The following is a 23,670-nucleotide window of genomic DNA, read 5'->3' as shown; positions in this document are numbered from 1 at the left end:
TGTTCCCTCCCAGTCGGGGAACACTTCAGCAGTCAAGGACATTCAGCCTCCGATCTTCGGGTAAGCATTCTCCAAGGTGGCCTTCGAGACACACGACAATGCAAAATCGTCGAGCAGAAACTGATAGCCAAGTTCCGCACCCATGAGGACGGCCTCAACTGAGATCTTGGGTTCATGTCACGCTACATGTAACCCCACCTGATGCAGGGTCATCCAGACTCGAGTCGACATTGGCTTGTTCTCTCTACACAGATGCGGCCGGACCTGCTGTGATTTCCAGCCAAAAAAAATGTTTTTTGTCTGTTTTTTTGTTTTTCATACAGACCCCAGCATCTGCAATATTTGACCCCTTGTGACCCCACCTCATTGTTCTTTGATGTAATGTTTCCCTGACTGACCTGTTTGGACACCATTCACACCTTTGACTGCTGTGATTATCTCTCTGCCGAGGTGTGATAAATGGCAGTTGGAAAGGTTACCTGTAAACATCTGACATGATTCTCTGACTATATAAGCTGTGTCTTTATGCATTTCTCCACTTCACCTGAAGAAGGAGCAGCGCTCCGAAAGCTTGTGATTTCAAATAAAGCTGTTGGACTATAACCTGGTGTTGTGTGACTTCTTACAAGTTGATTAATGTTGGAGATTTTTAAAAAATACAATTTTTTTTCTGTCTGATTCTTTTATCTCTCTCTTTTAATCCCATCTTTCTTTCCCAATCTTTATTTCACTTTCTGTACATGATTTAAATCTAATTTATACTTCCTGGTTTAGACTCTGTGGGCTGGATTTTGCGGGGGGTCAGTGGGCGCGATCGGTGGCAGGTCGGATGGGAAAGTGTTTTTTTTCCACAGTGGGTCGGGACCCCGCTGTGAACCCTCTGCCACACTCCTTTACCAAATGTTGGGTCTGTCAGCGCTGAGCAGACCCAACACGCAGTGGTGGGGGAGGCAATTAAAAACATTAGTGGCTTGTTTACAGCCACTTATCAATGGTTTTTCCCCAGTTTTTTAGATTTGACAGTTCGCCCACCGGTTTCCCGCTGTGCCTATACCTTGTCTGTGAAGCTGAGGTGGGAGGTCAGTGGTTATTGAATCAACTAATGAGTTGACAGCTTCAAATGTCAAGTCAAAGCTCCCAGCTGATAGAGAAATGTTCCCTTAACCATTAGCTTCTCTAAACTGCATTTCCACTACAGATTCAGAATGCTGCAAGTCTTTACACAAGTCTCCATCCAGTCTGACCTCATTACCTCTCACACAATTGACAGATCGCTTATGTCATCTCTACTTCACCTGCCATCTATTCCATCAGCATGGGTGCCCTTTATACTCTCTCACCTTGGTCCTCAGAATCCCACCAGCCTGAACACCAGCACCAGGCACACAAGCAGCACGAACAACAACACAACCTTCTCCACAATCAACTGATGCTGCACAGGGCATAGGGCATCAGCACCCAACCACATTGCTGCCCGGGAGGCCAGGGATGGCCTCACCATGGCCACATTTACTTCACTTGACGCTGTACACCCTGGCTGTCACATGATGCGCCAGGTTGGCACCACCCCACACCAGCACCATAAAGTATCCCTACAATGCCCAAGCCATTCCTTTCACACTCATCGCCATTGCGGGGGTACCGTTATGTCTCACTGCAACTCACTGAGCCACTTCCAAAGGTGCACACAAATCTGTCCAAGAACGCAAAGTGTTGAAAATAAAGATTTCAATGTCTGACAGCACATTAACAGAAACTTTACATGAACATTGCATAAAACACCCAAGTGCCTACCCTTTTGTGTTGTTAGTTGATATGATTGCACTAGGGTGAGGGTGAGTGTGAGGGGTGGCTAGTGAGATGGGGATGTGATAATGTAGATAGAGAGGGATGGGTGGAGGTGCAAGGTAAGTTGGTGTGAGTAAGAATGTGCAGGAGTAGGGTAGGGAAGGCAGAGTGATGGAGATGTGATGAGAGGCACAGCAGGATGAGGTTGAGTGTGGCTTTCTACTAACTTTTCGTGATCTACTGAGATCATTGAAACGTTTGCAGCACTGCACCCAGGTCCTCCTGACCATATCCCTGCTTGTGCCCTCTTCTGCAATGTGAACCAGTCTGTGTTGATCTCCTAGGGTGGTCTCTTCCGCAAATGGGAGAGGAAGAGGACCTCCCTGTGTGCTGTGACTCCCTCCATAAGCATATGGAGGGAGTCATGGGAGAACCTGGGTGCCGCCCTGCACCTCTGTGCGGTGATTGTCAGTGTTTGCAGCACCTCAATGCTGTAGAACACTGACAGCACAAATGTCAAAATTAATTTGGCCATGGTCCCTTTAAGGAAACTGGCTGATGACACGTCATCAAATGATGTCATCAGACCCACTTCCTTCAATTGGCCAGGAAATGCGCTGGGCGGGCTTAACAAGCCCCATCAAGCGAAATTCATTTTTCACAGCAGGCTGGAGCCAGCAGCGGGGTTCGGACCCGCCACCGACGTCGCCCACCCCGGACCCTCCAAGGTTCATAATATCACGGCCTGCGTTTCCCAGTGAGGATTCTTCAATCTGATTGGTTGAAGAGCCTCGCTATTGCTTGTTCTGCTCACACACGCCACAGGTCCCCTGTAGAGGGCTCTGTGCTGGATCAGATGCCCGATGATAGCAAGTCTATGCTCAAAAGCCTGCAAAAGCTCTATGGGTAGCTGTCAGCATCGTGAAGGGCAAGCGCCTTTCCTTCACCGTTGACTGAAAAATCAATGCCATTGTATTTCTTTCCCATTAACTCACTATCCCAATATGTGAAATTCTCCAAATAAAATGGAAGCGATTTTTGAACCCTTTTTGTGGTGGACAATTGTCTGGATCAACTTTTTCCACCTCAAATGAACTTAAAAACTGTTATAATTCAGTGGAGATGGAAAAAAATTATATGAGGAGCACAGTGCCTGATGAATGGGCGAACAAAAGGATCATGGCCAAAAAAATAACCTTTCTGGAATGATTTGACTACGTTTAATGAAGTCTTCCTGGATGAATCAAAGCAGTGGAACTGGGAAACAGCTTTTCCCGACAAATAACAACTGTGACTGTGCAATCTGGTCAACATCAATGTAAATTCCATTTGAAAGATCTGTTTCTGGTTAAGATTGTCAGATGTCCTGCTTTTTCTTATTTGTTTCTACAGCAGTGGATTTTAGCAGCAGATTGTTTACTTAATTTTTTATAGCTTTTCCCCTGTGCAGGCCTCTTAATGCAAAAAAAATTAACCAATTTCAGTGAGAACGGAATCCTTCAATTACCTTCAGGTTCTGATGCCGCGTTGCGTTAAATATCAGTTAATTATTTCTTTGTGGGGGTGGAGACTTTTTTCGCTACTGTATCGTCAATATATTCTAACTGGTACCCTCCCCTCATTTTTGCTCATTATCTTAGATGATATTTTATATTAAGGGAATGTGAAAAAGCTATTTAGTGGGGGAAAATGTTGAAAGGACCTGGGACTGTGTCCACAATTCTTCACGTGGTGAGTTCCAAATCTTCGGAAACTGCCGAGATGTTTTTCCAGAGGGAGAATCTGAAATGAAAGGTTGCTCTTTTGGACCTCCGTGTAATCAGATCAGGAGTGTCATCAGCAGAGGCCTGGAAACAGGTCTCCATTAGAGAATACAATAGCAAAATCCTGCGGATGCTGGAAATTCGAATTTCAGATCATAACCTCGGCCCCTATCACATATATAGTAATCTGGGATGTTATGATTAAGTTTATCCACCAGGTGGTGCTGTAGCCAATGCTGCTGCTAAGGTCAGGGGTTGCTTCCTGTTAAGGTCAGGGGTTAGCTTCCTGCTAAGGTCAGCAAAGGTGCAATGCCTGGAAGCAGGCCTGCCTGGTTGTCTCGCAGTCATTCAATAAAGTACTCGTCTTAATCCTCATACCTCGCCTCTTCGAGTTCCTTGTCTCACTACATGGATTTATCACAACATATATATATTCTTTTTTTTTATCCACACTTTTTGTTTGGCCCTTTTTTTCTTCCCTCCCACATGGCAGCTGTCCTTCATTCTGTCAGCACAATTCACACCTCATCTTGAGCCATCCTTTGTTCCTTAACCTGTCCCATTACCACCTCCTCTTGCCTTGAATATCTCTTAATGTCTCTTAATCTCTCCTGCTTTCTATCCTATCACTGACCTTCCTTTTTGTTCTTTCATCCCCTCCCCCTTTTCCCAACCCCTAAACTTGCTTTCCATTTCCTGCTTTTTTCCAGTTCTGACGAAGGATCTTCGACCTGAAACGTTAACTCTGTTTCTCTCTCCACGGATGCTGCCTGGCCTGCTGAGTTTTTCCGGCCTTTTCTGTTGTTATTTCTCCATCAGAGAATGGTGTGTGGTGGAAAGACATCTAAAGAGGAAAAGGCATATCTGCTAAAAATGGGCAGAATCCAATGCTTGACTTGGTGATGCTGCAAATCTGACGGGTTCTGTTCTTCTTGCCCCTGCCCTCCTCATTTGACTGTATGGAGGGGGTTGCCCCAAGCATTGTACCAGTTGCAATTAACACTTCCCTTCCCCGTGTTAGTGCTTTGCCCATTTTCCATGGATTGTCTACCTTCTTTAAACTGAGGTAACCTCAGTATTTGGGATGAACAAAATCCACAAAGCTGTTCACATTTTGGTTTAAGAGGTGAAGGGAGGATGAAGAGCAATGGAAGGGAAGCACATGTGGTGGTTTGTCATTGAGAAGAGAAGCCTGAATTTGTCCTTACTCCCCAGGAGAAATTTGGAATTGTGGGAGGGTTTGGGTGAGGAGAGGGAGGAACAGTATGGTTTTAGGGCCTAGAAATTCAGTTGCGTTTGCGCCCACTTTTTGGCTATAGAGTGGGTTTGCGCCGTAAGTTTTTAACGCCCGAAATTGAGTTCGTCCCTAACATCGGCGTTAGCCGTTAGCGCTGCGCCGGCACCGATGACGTCATCGGTGTGCGCAGCGCCCCGGTTCCAATGATAAACCGTCCCGATGGCCAAATTGAGTTGCGGCCGCCTCGCCCATCGCGGCCGCAAACAGCGTTTGCAAAACGGTGCGTTGCAGCTCCGAAAGGCCGGCACATAAAGGTGGAGCGGCGGCCGGCCGCTTTTCCGGCGGCCGCCTGCCCGCAGCTCCCTCCCCGGACTCCTGCACCACCCCCCCGCGGCATTGGTGTGTGACTCCCGCGAGCCCGGCACTTCTCCGTGGTGCCGGGCTCATTTGCCGGGGGATTCCATCGGCGATCTCACGGCTGCAGGCAGCTCCTCCTTAAGAGAAGGAGGAGGCCTGCAGTACCCCAGCCTGCCGCACCGCATCGGTTGCCGCAGCGGCAGCTGGGCGCCAGAAACTGACAGTCTTCGCCCCAAACGAGGCGTCCAAACCCTGCAATAGCGCCCGCCGCCGTCTTGGGGCGGCGCTACTAAATTTCAGGCGGGCGCTAGGGGAATCCGGGCGTGCGCTAAATTTCGGGCGCTAAAGACCTGGCGCGGCGGAACCGAATTTTTAGCCCTAGATGTCTAAGCCAGATTTGAAAGTAATCAACCAGGCTAGTGCTCCAACCTGCTGCCCTCAGATTCAAGCACACACAGGTGGTTGTTGTTGTGTCAGGGTGAACAGCAGGAATGGAAAACAGTGAGGGATTCAGAAGGGATGAGGATATTGAAGGACAAGGCAAGGAAACTGTTGGACTAAGTTGACTGTAGCAACTTTGTTAAGATGGGTGGAATGCCAAATTGGAAAGGGGAATTAAGTTTTTTCCCCCATGAAGCACAGGGTAATAATTACAGGTAATAATGTATTTTCCAAATATTATTGTAGGTTAAGCTTTATATCAATTAAGATGTGATCAATAATTTGAAATAAAAGGGAAGACACTAACCAGATCCACTGATGCTCATCTCCATTTTGGCCTTATTAACCCCTCCTGCCGCTCAAGGCCAGAGAATTATACAGTAGCAGCATATCAGTCAGGATGTTGTTGGCAATTTGTGAAAAAAGGAAGATACTTTCCAGAGACCTACCTTTATTTTAGCCTTTGTTAACCCATCCACCCTCTATAGGCCACAGACTCTTGGGTTCAAGGGAAAACTTTGACTTGTTATGGTCCTCCATCCATGGTCCTTGTACTGAGGATTGGTGTTCTTACTTATAAGTTACTCCTTAAAATAATAGGGTTCACAGCATTTATGTCAGACGTTCACAGATTTATTAAGCATATAGTAATAACTATTACTGACAATAACTGACAGCAAATGATGCTGAGGCATTACATACTGAGTTACTTGTTTGCTGTTAGGGGGTTTCTAAATTGGGTCCACAGCCATGGATGTAAGCGATAGTCCCGGTTCTCCTAAAAGCCATCAATGCACTACTTCTTTTTCATAAATGTGGGCACTGTAGAATGTTGCATAATGAAAGCATCATAGTTGCTTCCTTGTTTAAAGGCCACTGACATTCCGAATGATGTTTCAATGCTCAGATATTACCTGAACAATAATTGAGTTAATAAGGCCATGGGATTGATATGTCGAGCCCCAGTGCAAACACGAGAATCCATGCAACACTTTGCACATGCAGGAAACTTGGCATCCAAAAATAGCCCGCAGCTCTGTCCAGCCGATGCCTCCATTCCACAGTAAAAGTGATGAAGCTATTGTCCCTTGCAAACATAGCATTTGTCACTTACTTGATACATAAGTGCACTGCATACTGCCTGATGTGGCAGCTGTCTCCTGGAGTGACTTGGAAGGATCCAGTAGCATGAAAGCTTCATGCTGTGGAATCTTCATCTGGACAGTAAGAGCTATCACTAATCCAGATGTTGTTTGCTGATCATTGCACAGCAGATGGCACAACTCTGTGGCAGGCCATCTTGGGAAGCGGAGGTGATGTAGATAGGTCTCCTCTAACATACCCAGGTGCATGTGAAAAGATCCATGAGCACAAGTCCCAGGATAGGTCTAAGCTCTCTATCACTCTCTTCTCTTTCAAGACGCTCCTTAAAACCGCACCTGCCCTACTATCTCTTTATGGTGTCCAATATTGTCTGATAACGCTCCTGAGAAGAGCCTTGGGATGTTTTATTATGTTAAAGGCGCTATGTAAATGAAAGTTGTTGTTTTGGCTGGTCTCCAATAAACAAAAATGCTGGGATTGCCTGTTTAAATTTTTAGTGAGTGGAAGGTATTGTACATCAGTTGTTGACTGTACCAGTTAAAAACATCCTCCAGAATATCAGGACACAGGTGGGCGAACAGCGACAGTTGGGTGGTTTAGCAGCAACAACAAAGTGATCTCAAATGAAGAAAAGTCTGACCTAACAAAATCATTTATAAAGTAATAAAGTCTGTAATTTCAGCGGGAGTCTGTTAGAATGGTTGAAAACTAAGCAGGGACCCAGATACGCTAGGTCCTGGTCTAGTGTCAAAGAGCCCAAATCGCCATGTGGGGACAAAGCTTTCATCCATAACATGTATCTCACCTTTGATTGTCCAATCTATGTTACTACCCCGGTCTTAATCGATTGTTCCAGTAGCGACTTCACACTGAATATGAGCCACGCCCTCCGCATACATGGTTATTTTAAGACATCACCTGGAGGATTAGTTAATTTAATAATTGATGAGCAATGTTAATTAATGGATAATTCAGCATTATATCTTTCGAAACATTGGGTTTAAAGGAACCTTTAGTTTTCACAATTTTAATAGTTGAGAGAGAGAGGAGGATTTTGGTTTAAGTACTAGATATTGGTGGTGCTCTATCACACGTTGCCATGAAGTGATAGGACAATACCTGTGATTCTCCCACATGCTGAGGTCCCAATCAGTCAGGTTGTGGGGGAGATGGATGTGCCAAGCAGGGGGCTAGGTGCTTCCTTAGAGGGAGATTGAGTCACCAAAGACTGTAGCATACATTCCCAGAGGCCGGTTGCAGAGCACTATGAGGATACTGGTATATTTGTGTAACAATATCTGATGGAGTACAGGGTTGGCATACTGTTATTCAGCTCTTATTTTTATAGATTTCATATGTGGCCTTTTGTTACAAAAATAAACCTACATGACCATTGCCACATTCACTATGGTATAAGCATGAAAATAGGCTGATGTGAAATTAAAGCCATATGAATTTGTTGTTGCTCTCCCTCTCTCAACAAAAATGACAGATTTCAACCTCTTAATTGACAAGTGGGAGCAGTGCTGCTCAATGTGTCTGATTTATTTAAAGCCTCATTGGGAAAATAATTTGCAAAATATTTGCTTGGCTTTTCTTTCCCTGCTCTTGGTTAGATGGCTCGGAGCCCATGAATTATGCCAAGCTGTTATAGAAATACGTTGATTGAGAATTGGAAGCTCTATGAGATAATCAGTTGTAACTGGCAGAAAACCCCAGAAACAACACGAAATGCTAATCAGAATCACTCTCTGTTTAAGTTGAGTGAACACAAACCTTCTTATACTGGTGTCAAGGAAAATCTTTCTGAATGGCAAATAAGTGAATGGAAAATTGGAAACACAAGTTATGGGAAAACAATAAGCAATGTGTTTCCCTTTAACCTGGTTACGTGACAGAGGTGATGTTTCATTAACGCTGCTAGTTTGATGCCAAGTGTTGTGGTAAGCTAGATTGGCTTTCTTTTTCAGTGGAATGCGACAACATGCGCTGCTGACACTGTCCAAAGACTGTGAGATACTAGTACTAGAAGGGTAAAACATCACATTTATAGAAAACACCTTGCTTGTAGAAGTTGGAGTAACTTGTAGGTAACAAGTGGGTTTTTTTGTACTGGAATAAAATGGAGACAAAATTATGTATTACAGAAAAGTATCAGCAGTTTCAACCTCTGGAGCTTTTGCAGATCGCAACAATGATTTGAATGGATCTTGAAAGGGTCCTGTTGGAATTGATCTTTGGATTATAAATCTTTTAGCATATGAACCGCCCAGAAACTGTACCCTAGCCATAGAGCAAATGGGCTCCCATTCAGAGTGCATCCACATTCAAATCTCAACCAGGACTGCTGTTTGAACTTTACTATCCTATATGAATGTGTTTCAATAGTCTTTAGCTAGGTCATTAAGAGGGCCTTTCATAGGATGGTACAGCATTCCATGTCAGAGGGAAGAGGAGAAAAACAGGGAGACCAGTCCCAGCCATTTCGGACCTCCTGTCAGATGATGTAGCATATTAAGAGCAACCATAAGAAATTGCACAATCTCACTTTCTGGTTGAAGGAGAAAATCACAGAGACAAAGAAAGAGAGAAAGGGGGAAAGGTTCGAAGAACATTGAAAAAATGTAAAAATATTTTATGTGCTTTCTTTCAGATCATGGCTGGCCCGCCGGTCCCTGCGCAGGTGCTGACAGTGGCTATCCATCTGTTTCTGGCCAGAACCATTCACGGTGGTGCCTACTATCAAATGAAACAGGTTCCACAGCAGATCCCACAGATGCAAGTACACGGACAAGTCCCACACATGATGCGAATCGGCAAAGAGGGGCCTCATGCACAGCACATGGGCAAGGAGATGCCACACATGCCAGTGTATGGAAAGGATTTGCCATACATGCCTCGCTATGGAAAAGATGTTCCTCAAATGCACGTGTTTGGAAAAGATGTGGTACCTCGGAAGGAAGCAAAGGGTAAGGCATATAATAACCTAATAATTAGTATCAAATTTTAATTTCTGTATGACAGGCAGCAGGAAGCTTCCAGATTCAGTCTCTGATCTGTACTGTTAACTGATGTCAGCCAAGGCAGTGATAGGTCAGAGTTGGAATTGTTAATAAAGCTGTTTAACTAAGAGTCTGACAGGATCCCTATAGAGAAGGATGTGCAATTAGCCTCAGGACTACCAGGACAGCAGATGGCAGGTTCTGTGGCATCCAAGTGTCTCGCTGTGGAGAGGCAGGACACTTCATTAACATATTTAAATCAGGCTTCCATCGTACAATTGGGAGCCTGATTTAAATTTAACGGTTGCTGCACGGGTTTCCTAGGACTTGGGAAACCTGGCAGTGAAAGGTGGGTGAGCGCTGCCGGCTCAAGAAGGTAAGTGCTTTTTCCAGCACTCCTTGTGGGCCAGGAGAGGCAGGAGTGACACCCCCTGAGGCAAGGGCAGAGACGGGCGATGTTATGGAGATGGAAATAGGTGGTCTTAGTTATGCCGCAGATATGTGGTCGGAAACTCATTTCAGGATCAAATATGACACCAAGGTTGTGAACAGTGTGGTTCAGCCACAGACAGATGCTAGGGAGAGGGATGGAGTCAGTGGCTAGGGAACAGAGTTTGTGGCGGGGACCGAAAACAGTGGTAACAACAGAAAATGCTGGAAAAACTCAGCAGGTCAGGCAACATCCGTGGAGAGAAATTTGAGTTGACGTTTCGGGTCGAACCCTTCTTCAAAACTGGAAAGAAAAGAAACTAGATTGAAGGCAGGGCTGCGATCAGACAAAAGAATAAAAGAAACAAAAGAAGTAAAAGAGATTAGAAGCTAGACGAGATGGTAATAGGCTGAGATTAGGTGTAAAGTGTACTGGCAGGGCAAGAGATAGCTGCCAGGTGTGAGAGAAAACAGTGGCTTCGGTCTTCCCAATATTTAATTGGAGAAAATTTCTGCTCATCCAGAACTGGATGTTGGACAAGCAGTCTGACAATTTAGACATCGTGGAGGAGTCGAAAGATGTGGTGGTGAGGTAGAGCTGGGTGTCATCAGCATACATGTGAAAACTGATGCTGTGTTTTCGGATGATGTCATCAAGGGGCAGCAAGTAGATGAGAAATAGGAGGAGGCCAAGGATAGATCTTTGGGGGACACCAGAGGAGATTGATTAGTAGATATAGAAATATTTAAAAGGAAACAATGGCCTGGATTTTGCGGGGCCGATGACAGCTATTTGCCCAACTACTGCCCAGCAAATGCCCACAAAACCCTTATGCCTGGTAAAAGCAGGAGTAGGACCTGCTTTCACCAGCATAAGGGTTAATATAAAGGTTAAATTAAAAACATTTAAATAAAAAATCCACAAACATTTAAAATTAGTTTATGTAAATTTTGGCCCAGATTAAAATATTAAAAATTATTTTTCAATTTTTTTAAATTTTTATTGTAAATGCTTCATTAATGGGGCTTTTAATTAAATGTGAAAATGGGAACATTTATTTTTATTAGAATTGTGTAAATTCTGTAATTATTTGGGGATTCCATTGCTTGTCATTAGGGGATTCCGTTCGGAAATGACAGCAATGGAATCCTCCTTTCTGATAGGAGGACCTGGCTCACGTGATCCCAGGAACGCTTCCGAACTGCCTGCGTCCCTGGGATCCGTGGGCCTTTACACAGGCGTACGCCTGCAGGCCCGGGACCCGAACTCTCCGAAGCCCGGGAGCCAGCAGGTAGGTTCGGATTATTTTCGGGTTGGAGGCGTCTCCAGAGACCGCAAATTCTGGCCCAATAATTAATTAAAGGGTTAATGGAACTTGTACCTCAGAATACTGCGGGTGGTTAGAAATGGAATAGCAAAGGTACTAATCATAACTTTCCAACATTTTTTAGAAACAGGAATTGCACAAAATGACTGCAGGCAGTGAATGTTATACTGCTGTCCACATAAGAAGAAATGAATATAGAGCAGCTAGTCTCTCATCAATTGTAGGATACAATGCTACAGACCATAATGAGGGATCATGTTACGAGCACTTAGAAAGGTATAGATAATCACATCACTCATTTGGATTTGTAAAAGTTAAGTCTTGCTTGACTAATTTAATCAAATTCTTTGAGAAAACTGAGTGTATAGACAAAGGGATTGAAGTGGGCGTGATTTATTTAGAGTTTCACAAAGCCATTGTGAAGCTTGAGGGCTGAGGTATTACATGTAAAGTGGTGGCATGCATAGAGGGGTGGCTGATGGATATAAAGCTGAGAGGAGTGAATGAATGTTTCTTGGCAATCTTGATCGACAAGATGTGGCTAGCAGTGTGTCCTAGAGATCTGTGTTGGGCCCTCTCTTGCTCTGCATGGGATAGACTTTCACCTTCACTGCTTGGGCAGTAAACTGGTGGAGATGTGGCACCCATTTAATTCCTCTGATTTCAGTGGAATGAAAATCGTGTGGGTCTTATATGAGCGGGCAATTTGCTCCACCAGATTAACACCCAGCCAGTGAAGATGGAAATCCTATCACCATATACAGTATGTAATTGATCTAGACATGGGCATAGAGGGACTAGTATCAGAATGTGTTGATCATACCAAATTTAAATACATGTCAAACTGCGTGGAAGATTTCAGAACACTAAAGAAGGGCACAGGCAGATTAGTCGAACAGGCAGATATGTGGCAAATGAAGCTCAACAAAAAAGATAAGCAGCACATTTTGGAAAAAAGAAAAGAAAATAGGTATGTAACATAAATGGTTAAACTCTCAATGGAACAGAGGTAAAGAGAGATCCAGTGGTGCAGATACAAAGATCTTTAAAAGCAGGACTGCAGGTGAAAAAAAGCAAACAAAAAAAGTAAATGGGATTCTGAGTTTTCTAAATAAGCGATCAAATACAACAACAGCAGCAACAACTTGAACTTATATAGTGCCTGCAATGTAGAAAAACATCCTAAGCCACTCCACAGAATTGTAATCAGACAAGAATGGACAGCGAGCCATAGGAGGAATTATTCTCAGGGATGAGCAAAAGCTTGGCCAAAGAGGAGGATTTTAAGGACGGTCTTTAAGGAGGAGCGGGAGGTGGAGAGGCAAAGGGGATTAAGGAGGGAACTCCAGAGCTGAAAGCATGGGAGCCAATGCTTGGGCAAAAGGAGAGGGGGGTGCGGATATAAAAGAAGCTGAAGCTAGAGGAGCGGAGAGTTCAGGTGCAGGGGGGATGGAGATATAGCGCTGGAGTTGGTAATAGAGACAGGGAGAGGCAAGGTCATGGAGAGATTAAAATATAAAGATGAGGATGTTTATTGTGAGGTGTTGGAGGCGCGGGAGCCAATGTAGGTCAGTAAGGATGGGAGGGATGGGCATGTTTTGGATGAGGTGAAGTTTACAGATGGCAGAGGATGAGAAGTCAGCCAGCAGAGCATTGGAGTAATCAAGTCTGGTGGTGACAGGCACAGAGGAGGGTTTTAGTGGTAGATGGGCTGAGGTAGCGGCAGAGGTGGGCAATGTTGTGGATGTGGTTGCAGGCAGTCTTTCTAATCGAGTGGCTATGGGGTCGGAAACTTAGCTTGGGGTCAAAGAGGAGGCTGAGGTTGAGAAAAATCTGGTGGCCAGGGAGGGGGCAGGAGTTAGCGATGAGGGTACAAAGTTTGAAGACAATAGCTTCAGTCTTCCCAAGTCTAGCTGGAGGAAGTTGCGGCACATCCAAGACCAGATGCCGGACAAGCAGCTCGACAGCACAGAGGCAGTGGAGGGGTCAAGTGAGGTGGTGCAGAGATCGAGCAGAGTGTCATTTGTGTACATGTGCAGGCTGACCCAAGGCTGCAGGTGATACCAGATCATTCTCCAGTCCAGTGGCACAATTTACATAGCTAGGGAGGTTTGAAAAATTGTGGCCAGAGCCTCAGCTATCAGCTCTCTGACTTCTTTCAACAGCCATCAGGGTCCAGTGACCATCTTGAGTTCAGCTGATTATTTCAGAACCAATTCTTTTTCTACAGGTCACTCTATCAATTGTTCATTTGTAAAAACTGATGCAAAATATTTATTTACTCTCGCTGCCGTACATTCGTACTCCACAATTAGACTCGCCTCTCTTTAACTATATTTTGATTTTTATATGTTTATGAAATCCTTACAATCTTTTTTAATTAACCTTTGTCATATTCTCCTTTGGCCTTTGCAAACTTCCTTTTCGCCTCCCTATTTCATTCTCTATATCCCTTATGATTATCTTTAGTATTGTATAACCCCTCACTTTATCATACACCTTTTTAAAGATTCAGTTTAGTTTTAATCTCTCTAATCTTCCTACATTGCAACAGTGACTACATTTCAAAAGTACTTCATTGGCTGTAAAGCGCTTTGGGACGTCCTGAGGTCGTGAGAGGTGTTATATAAATGCAAGGCCTAAAAATTCGGTTGCTTTGCGCCTTCTGTTAGTGCCCTAAGAGGGGCGCAAAGCAACTAGAGCCGGGGCGCGGCGCCGCCAACGTCTCCCGTTAAGAAGGGGAGGAAGGCCTGCAGTACCACGGCGCGACATGTCACAGCGTGTGGTGCTGCTGCACATAGCGCCGCGATATTCACTCACGGTGCCCCAAGAGGGAGGCGGGGCCCTTCCAGTAGCAATCCGCTTCCCTCTTTCGGCAGCGGGGGTGCCCCGGCGAAGTTAACGCCCCAAAGGGGGCACGACTCAAATTTTCCCCCCAAGTCTTTCAAGTCTTTATTTATCCCTGGAATGCTATAGGTTAATGCACCCCCTTTTCTCGTTCTAGGAATATATTTATTTGTAGTCGATGCATCTCATTGCAAATCTTTGAAGGTTTCATAGTGCTGAGTTAGCAACCTGTTTGCTAACTTTTCTGACCAATTAATTCTGGCCAGGCCCCCTATTATCTTTCTGAACTTTGCCCTTTTCCAGTCCAGCACCCTTATCTTTCACTCTTCATTAATCTTTCCTATTTTTACGTTGAACCTACCTATTTTCTGGTCGCTATTTCACAATTATTCTCCTATTGTCACGTCAGTTATTTGGCCTCTTTCATTTCCCAGATCTAAGCCAAGCAATGCTGCTTTCCGTTACGGACTAGAAACATACTGATGTATGAAACAGTCCTGAATGCATTCTGAAAATTGTCCCCCACTGACCACAAGCCTTATCTTTATTCCACTCGATCTTGGGAAAGCTAAAATTGTAAAGTCCACGCCTCAATAATACACGGACTTCAGGAGAACAGTTTAACAGGTACTTTACTGAACAGGAGGGCAACGTCAGACTGAAATACAGAAGCCTGCTAGGGCCTTTTATACAGGGGTGGTCACTGCCGGTACTGCAGTCTAAAACCAGTTATTCCCTTAAAGGTACATACACAACAATTCCTCCCCTTTTAGATAAACAGTACATAACATTCATTTAACAACTAAATAATAACTAATTACAATTACAATTTTCTCGGTACTATATACATCAACTGAAATAATCATTTATAAGTTCAGTCTTTGAGGAGGCTTCCTGATCCTGACTGGATAGCGCCTTTCTCGAGTATCCTGTTCTTGCGGTGGAGTCGATTCTGGCTCACTGTCATTGGTTGGTTCGTCAGCTTCCAATACCACTGCTTCTGAGGTAGACGCAATCTGTACTTCGGGCTCATTACCAGGTGCACATGCTTGTGGTATAGGTTTGGCATGTTCTTGTGACTCTAGAATCTGGTCAGCATGGTGTCTCACGATGCTCTCTCCAACGTCCACTGTGTACATTAGTGGTCCCTGCTGTGTGCATATCGTTCCTGGCTGCCATTTTTCTGTTCGGTAGTCACGGGCCAAGACTGGTTGCCCTATCTTGAAGCTCCTGGTTGGCTTCTCATTTATGTGCTGGAACTGCTTATCCTCAACATCTCATCTTATGTTTGGTTTGAGCAAATCCAAGCGACATCTTAGCCTTCGGTTGAAAAACAGTACGGCTGGAGTTTGGTTGGTTACTGCATGTGTCGCATTCCGGTAAGCAAACAAGAAATTATCCACCTTGTGTTGTAGTGGTATGTTGTCATTATACATTGCCTTTATGGCCTTTTTAAAGGTCTGAACAAACCTCTCAGCCAATCCATTTGTGGCTGGATGATATGGGGCAGATGTGTAATGTTTCACCCCATTATTCTTCAGGAACCTCCGGAAATCCTCAGACACAAACTGTGGCCCATTGTCGGAGCAAATCTGTTCTGGCAACCCATTCCTGGCAAAGATGGTCCGTAGGACTGCAATAGTTTTCTCCGTGGTGGTGGAGGACATTTTAATGACCTCTGGCCATTTCGAATGGGCGTCCACGGCGATTAGGAACATGGAGTCCATAAATGGACCAGCAAAATCAATGTGTACCCGTTGCCATGGAGATGAGGGCCACTCCCATGGATGTAGCAGGGCCTGTGGTGGAGCATTTTGGACCTTCTGGCATCCTGTGCATCTCTTGGTCATATCCTTGATTTCTTTATCGATTCCCGGCCACCACACAAACGTCCTGGCTAGGCTCTTCATTTTTACCCCTCCCAGATGACCCTCATGAAGCTCATTGAGCACTCTATCTCTCAACTTGGGTGGAATTACCACTCGGGATCCACACATCAAGGTCCCCCGGCACACTGACAGCTGTTCTCTCCTTGGCGAGAATGCTGGCAACAGTGAGTCGCCATGTGCTGGCCATCCCTTCACCGTCAAATCATAGACCCGAGAGAGTGTCGGGTCATTTCGGGTTTCCTTCTCTATACTTGAGTTTGTAACAGGTAGACATTCGACTATGGTCACATGGAATATCTCAACAGGGTCCACTGCAGGTGCTTCCTCTACTGTAGGCAATGGTAGGCGCGACAGCCCATCAGCGTTTCCATGCTGTTTCGTACCCTTGTACTCTATGTCGTACTGATGTGCCCCTAGAAAAAGTGACCATCTTTGCAGCCGTTGCGCCGTCATCACCGGAACACCCTTCTTTGGGTTAAAAATGGAGACCAGGGGCTGATGATCAGTCAGTAGGGTGAATTTCTGCCCGTGCAGATAGTGATTGAACTTCTTTACCCCCCCACACCAGGCTGAGGGCCTCCCTGTCAATCTGGGTGTAGTTACGCTCGGCTGAGGTTAACGAGCGCGACGCAAAGGCTATTGGCCTCTCTGAACCGTCATGGAATTTGTGTGACAGCACCGCTCCGATGCCATAGGGAGATGCATCACATGCTAACTGAATCGGTAGTGTTGGATTGTAGTGGGCCAATACTTCTTTTGAAGTGATTAGGCATTTACATTTCTGAAAGGCACGCTTACACTCATCACTCCATTTCCATGTTACTCCAGTTTGCAGCAGGGCGTTCAGTGGGTGCAGAATTGTAGATAAATTCGGCAAGAACTTATGATAGTAGTTCACCAACCCGAGGAACGACCTCAGTTGCGACACATTTTCCGGTGCTGGAGCCTTGACTACAGCCTCAATCTTGTCCGGCGACTTATGCAACCCTTCCTCATCAATCATGTGGCCACAATACGAGATTTGTCTCCTGAAGAACTCGCATTTGGGGCGGTTGGCTCGTAGCCCATATTCCTGTAATCTCGTGAGCACCTGCTCCAGGTTGGCAAGGTGTTCACTGTCATTTTCGCCCGTAACCGGGATGTCGTCCAAATAACACTGGGTCCCCGGGATCCCTTGCAGGACTTGTTCCATCGCCCTCTGCCAAATAGCCGGGGCTGATGCTACCCCGAATACCAGTCGATTGTACTGGTAAAGGCCTTTGTGAGTGTTAATCGGGAGGTATTTTCTAGATGCTTCTTCCACCTCCATTTGTAGATACGCTTGGGCCAGATCAATCTTTGTAAAACGTTTCCCTCCAGATAGTGAGGTGAAAATATCTTCTATCCACGGAAGTGGATATTGTACTGTGTGCAGGACTGGGTTCACAGTCACCTTGACGTCCCCACAGATGCGAACTTTCTTCGGCTCCCCAGGCGTGCTGCCCAATGCTTTCTTCATTACAGGAACGATGGGTGTGGCCCACTCACTCCAGTCCACCTTGGACAGCACACCTGAACATTCCAGACTCTCCAGTTCAGCTTCAACGGCTGGGCGGATCGCGTATGGCACCAGTCTGGCCTTAAAAAATTTTGGGTTTGCGTTATCTTCAATCTTTATGGTTGCCTTTACTCCTTTTAGAGTCCCAAGTCCTTGTTGGAACACCTCTTCCGCGTCAGATAGAATTTGTGACAGACGTCCAGGTGCAACGTCATCATCATTTTTGTCAGTCACAGTTAGCGCCTGAATGGAATGCCAATCCAATTGTATTTTTCGGATCCATTCACGTCCCAATAATGGTGGTCCTCCATCTCGTAGTATATACATATATAGTTTCTGCGTTTCCTTGTCGTTATATTTAATTGGCACCCTTATTTTTCCTCTGGGGTAAACCTTTTGCCCCGTGTATGTCTTCAATACGATGGACGTGTCCTTTAAGGGTATGTGTGAGAATAGCCGCTCATAGTCTCGTCGATTCATGACAGTTAGGGCTGATCCTGTGTCCAATTCCATCTTTACTGGGGACCCTGCTATCGTGAGGGTGACCCAAATGGTTTGGTGATCCTCCTTTGCGATCACGTTGTGTAACTTTAGACAACTTAGTCTCCTGCTCCCAGAGTCCTTATCACTCTCCGGATCTTCCGAACTACTGTCTGTCAATTTCTTTACTTTCTTGTACTTTTCCTTAGTAGTTCTTGTCATGCTGGTTTTCTTTCCCGACCTGCAGACTCTTGCTATATGTCCCATTTTTCTGCATTGCCTGCATACTTTGTCCTTAAACCAGCAGTCCTTCTGCTCATGGGTTGTTCTGCCGCAGCGATAGCACTTTTCTGCTCCATACGCCATTTCGTTAGCACTGTATTCTTGTGGTTTCTGTTGTATTTCCGCAGCTCCCCGTGCTGCTGCTTCGTAGGATACTGCCACGCTGAAAGCCTGTTCTAGCGTCAGGTTCTTTTTTGAAAGTAGTCGTTTCTGGGTTCCTTCACTCTGTAGCCCGCAGACAAACTTATCCCGTAAGGTGTCTGCCAGTCCTGCTCCGAACTGACAGTGCTTCGATAACTTGCGTAGTTCCGTAAGATAGTCAGCATTGCTCTCATCTTTGTGCTGGTTTCTTTTATGGAACTTGAATCTTTCTGCTATCAGCAGTGGTGTAGGGCTTAGGTGTTCCTGTAAGATATTAACAATCTCCTCAAAACTTTTCTCCATTGGTTTAGCTGGGGTAATTAAATTCCGCAATAGGCAGTACGTACTCGCGCCCATCAGATTTAATAATACCGACGCCCTCTTTCCATCGGCCACCTCATTTGCCTTGCAGTACACTTCAATTCTTTCCACATACGTGGTCCAGTCTTCTACCTCGTTGTCGAAAGCAGTGATACTGCCACTTTTCAGCATCTTGGGTGATTTAAAATGGCGCCTCCCGCGCTTTTGCTTCTTCCCCAATGGAATAAAATGACGCCTCCCGCGCTTTTGCTTCTTCCCCAACGGGATAAAATGGCGCCTCCCGCGCTTTTGCTTCTTCCCCTTGCTGCCATGCTGCTCCTAGCATTCTACAGGGTAATGGCGGTGACCCGCGGCTTCGGCGCGTCTCGCTTTCCTTCCCCCCGTTTATTTTCCCTCCGCTGCCCGGTTCTTGAGCACCGACCGCGCCCTGTGCGCTCCACCCTCTCTCTTGTTTTCTTTTCCCGGCGACGCTGCGCGGCCCGTTTTGTAGAGCCGCTCGATCGAGCTTGAGCCCGCCGCAGTCCGGAAGGGTCAGCGCACTACCTGCTACCAGCACGATTTGCTGGAACACCTTAACTGGGGAGCCAAGCACAGCTCTCCACAGTGTCTCCTGCAATTCTCCGAACACCGATGAATTCTTTGGGCGGTTGCCCGCGGTCGACGCCCGTTGCTCAGACTACGACCTCCAAGAAACCTCCTCTCAGGGCGAGATCCCCGTGAGATGATGCCACACTGCAGGTGAGTTCGAACTTACTCGTCGCCACTGTAAAGTCCGCGCCTCAATAATACACGAACTTCGGGAGAACAGTTTAACAGGTACTTTACTGAACAGGAGGGCAACGTCAGACTGAAATACAGAAGCCTGCTAGGGCCTTTTATACAGGGGTGGTCACTGCCGGTACTGCAGTCTAAAACCAGTTATTCCCTTAAAGGTACATACACAACAAAAATCATCCATTATCGTTGTCCTGCTGTGCTTGCATCTCTCTCTCTTACATATTCTCCTGCAATTCCAGTCATGAACATTTGCGTTGGGTGTATTACATAGTATTAACCACCAGGGGGCTCTCATTGTTGATAATGTACCTGCTCTTGTCCAAGTGTGTGATTAATCTGGATTGATCTGATGAATTTTTCATCCAAGTTTAAAATAATTGCTGATTATTCTGGCTCATCAAAAATCAATTTTGCCTCTTTTTTTTGAAATAGGAAATATTCCAAATAGAAATTAACTCACAGCATGCTTGGGTGGGGTACATTTTAATATGGGGGTAAATGTTCCATCTTGATTGCAATGGAATGAATATCGGCCAGGTTCTCAAACAGACAGCTGGTCCTCTTCACCAGATTACTGCCCAGGAGCTGAAGACAAAAAGTTATCCTATTATCCTGTGGTGTTAGGCGTAGAACTGGGATCCACAAAGCAAGAATAAACAATGCTGTACACTAGACCTCATAGAGTCATAAAGTTATACAGCACAGAAAGAGGCCCTTCGGCCCATCATGTCCGCGCCGGCCATCAAGCCCTGTCTATTCTAATCCCATTTTCCAGCACTTGGTCCGTAGCCTTGTATGCTATGGCGTTTCAAGTGCTCATCTAAATGCTTCTTGAATGTTGTGAGGGTTCCTGCCTCTACCACCCTTTCAGGCAGGGAGTTCCAGATTCCAACCACCCTCTGGGTGAAAAAGTTTTTCCTCAAATCCCCTCTAAACATCCTGCCCCTTACCTTGAAACTATGCCCCCTGGTTATTGACCGCTCTACTAAGGGGAAAAGTTCCTTTTTATCTACCCTATCTATGCCCCTCATATTTTGTACACGTCAATCAGGTCCCCCCTCAGCCTTCTCTGCTCTAAGGAAAACTACCCCAGCCTGTCCAGTCTATCTTCATAGCTGAAGCGCTCCAGCCCAGGTAACATCCTGGTGAATCTTCTCTGCACCCTCTCCAATGCAATCACATCTCTCCTATAGTGTGGTGACCAGAACTGCACACAGTATTCCAGCTGTTGCCTAACTAGCGTTTTGTACAGCTCCATCATAACCTCCCTGCTCTTATATTCTATGCCTTGGCTAATGAAGGCATGTATCCCATATGCCTTTTTAACCACCTTATCTACCTGTCCTGCTGCCTTCAGGGATCTATGTACATGCACACCAAGGTCCCTCTGATCCTCTGTCCTTCCTAGGATCCTACCATTCATTGTGTATTCCCTTGCCTTGTTAGTCCTCCCAAAATGCATCACCTCACAACTTTCAGGGTTAAATTCCATTTGACACTGTTCTGCCCATCTAACCAACTCGTCTATATCGTCCTGTAGCCTGAGGCTTCCCTCCTCGCTATTTACCACTCCACCAATTTTCGTGTCATCTGTGAACTTACTGATACCTCCTACATTCATATCTAAATCATTAATGTACACTACAAACAGCAAAGGACCCAGCACCAATCCCTGCGGTACACCACTGGACACAGACTTCCAGTCACAAAAACAACCTTCAACCATCACCCTCTGCCTCCTGCCACTAAGCCAATTTTGGATCCAATGTGCCAAATTGCCCTGGATCCCATGGGCTCTTACCTTCTTGACCACTCTCCCATGTGGGATTTTGTCAAAAGCCTTACTGAAGTCCATGTAGACCATTATCACCTGCGCTACTCTCATCCACACACCTAGTCACCCCCTCAAAAAATTCAATCAAATTGGTTAGACATAATCTCCCCCTGACAAAACCATGCTGACTATCCTTGATTAATCCTTGCCTCTCCAAGTGGAGACTAATTCTGTCCCTCAGAATTTTTTCCAATAATTTCCCTACCACTGATGTTAGGCTCACTGGCCTGTAATTCCCTGGTTTATCCCTACTACCCTGCTTGAATAATGGTACTACGTTAGCTGTTCTCCAGTCCTCTGGCACCTCCCCTGTGATCAGAGAGGTTCTGAAAATTTGTGTCAGAGCCCCTGCAATCTCCTCCCTTGCCTCACACAGCAACCTGGGATACATCTTGTCTGGGCCTGGGGATTTATCCACTTTTAAGCCCGCTAAAACTGTTAGTTCCTCCTCCCTCTCAATACTAATTTGTTCAAGTATATCACAATCCCCCTGCCTGATTTCTATGCCTATATTGTCCTTCTCCATAGTGAACACAGATGCAAAATGTTCATTTAAAACCTCACCTACATCTCCCAGCTCTACACACAGTTTGCCACTTTAGTCCCTAATGGGCCCTACTCTTTCCCTGGTTATCCTCTTTCCTCGGACTCCTGTGCATATACACAGTGAAACTTTATAATGGTGCCAAGGCATTGTCCATCATAATTAAACTAAATAACAGAAGGTTTTTCTTTCTGTTGTGGAGGGGGAAAGGAGACAAGCAAACTGGTATTCTCCCCTCTTAGTGCCAAGAAATCAGTTTAAAGAGCCATTTCATGAATAAAGGCCGGGATTTTCCTTACCTCGGCGGGTCCGGAATGGGCGATGTCGGTGGCAGGTCACGACCTCGCTGCTGGCTCCAGCCCACTCTGGAAAATTAATTCACATTGATGGGGCTTGTTAAGCCTGCCCAGCGCGTTTTCCGCGGGTCTGGTGACGTCATTCATGACACGTCATCAGCCAGTTTCCTTAAAGGGACCAAGGCCAAATTTCTTTAGATATTTGTGCTGTCAGTGTTCTTGGAGGGATGGCCTCACCATGGTCAGATTTACTTCACTTGATGCTGTACACCCTGGCTGCCACATGATGCACCAGGTTGGCACCAACCCACACCAGCACCATAAAGCATTCCTACAATGTCCAAGCCATTCCTTTCACACTCGCCACCTTTGCGGGGGGTACCGTTATGTCTCACCTATGCTTATGGAGGGAGTCAAAGCACGCAGGGAGGTCCTCTTCCCTTCCGATGGGCAAAAGAGACCTCCCCAGGAGAACACAACAGCCTGGTTGCACATTGCACAGGAGGGCACAAGCAGGGGTATGGTCAGGAGGATCTGGGTGCAGTGCCACAAACCTTTCAATTATCTCATTAGAAACATTAGTACAAAGCCACACTCAACCTCATCCTGCTGTGCCTCTCATCACATCCCCATCACTCTGCCTTCCCTACCCTACTCCTGCACATCCTTACTCACACCAACTTGCCTTGCACCTCCACCCATCCCTCTTTATCTACATTATCACTTCCCCATCCCTCACACTCACCCTCATCCTAGTGCAATCATACCAACTAACAACACACTTGGGTGTTTTATCCAATGTTCATGTAAAGTTTCTGTTAATGTGCTGTCAAACATTGAAATCTTTATTTTCAAAACTTTCCGATCTTGGATAGATTTGTGTGAACCTTTGGAAGTGACTCAGTGAGTTGCAGTGAATGGTGAGACATAACGGTACCCCCCACAATAGTGGTGAGTGTGAAAGGAATGGCTTGGGCATTGTAGGGGTGCTTTATGGTGTTGGTGTGGGGTGTTGCCAACCTGGCGCATCATGTGGCAGCCAGGGTGTACAGCATCAAGTGAAGTAAATCTGGCCATGGTGAGGCCATCCCTGGCCTCCCGGGCAGCAACGTGCTTGGGTGCTGATGCCCTGTGTCCTGTGCAGCATCAGTTGATTGCGGAGAGGGTTGCTGTTATTGTTGGTGCTGCTGGTGTTGGGGCTGATCGTGGTGGGATTCTGAGGACCAAGGTGAGACAGTATAAAGGGCGCCCATGTTGATGGAATAGATGGCAG

General features: G+C 45.8%; 1 protein-coding gene across 1 annotated transcript in view; it reads left to right on the top strand.

Moving 5' to 3' along the window:
* The window catches only part of col8a1a (collagen, type VIII, alpha 1a), a 250,600-nt gene that overhangs the window by 200,590 nt on the left and 26,340 nt on the right, over positions 1-23,670 (top strand). Inside the window, exon 3 of the mRNA XM_086006988.1 lies at positions 9,344-9,659. Coding sequence (XP_085863114.1) covers positions 9,347-9,659 — 313 coding nt within the window. The 5' untranslated portion in view covers positions 9,344-9,346. The remainder of the gene's footprint in view (positions 1-9,343; positions 9,660-23,670) is intronic.

Source organism: Somniosus microcephalus, chromosome 14, assembly GCF_052327205.1.
Source record: "Somniosus microcephalus isolate GS21.2 chromosome 14, FLI_Smic_1.0, whole genome shotgun sequence".
Lineage (NCBI taxonomy): Eukaryota > Metazoa > Chordata > Chondrichthyes > Squaliformes > Somniosidae > Somniosus > Somniosus microcephalus.
Note: the sequence above shows the minus strand (reverse complement) of the source record. Positions and strands in the feature narration are given on the sequence as shown.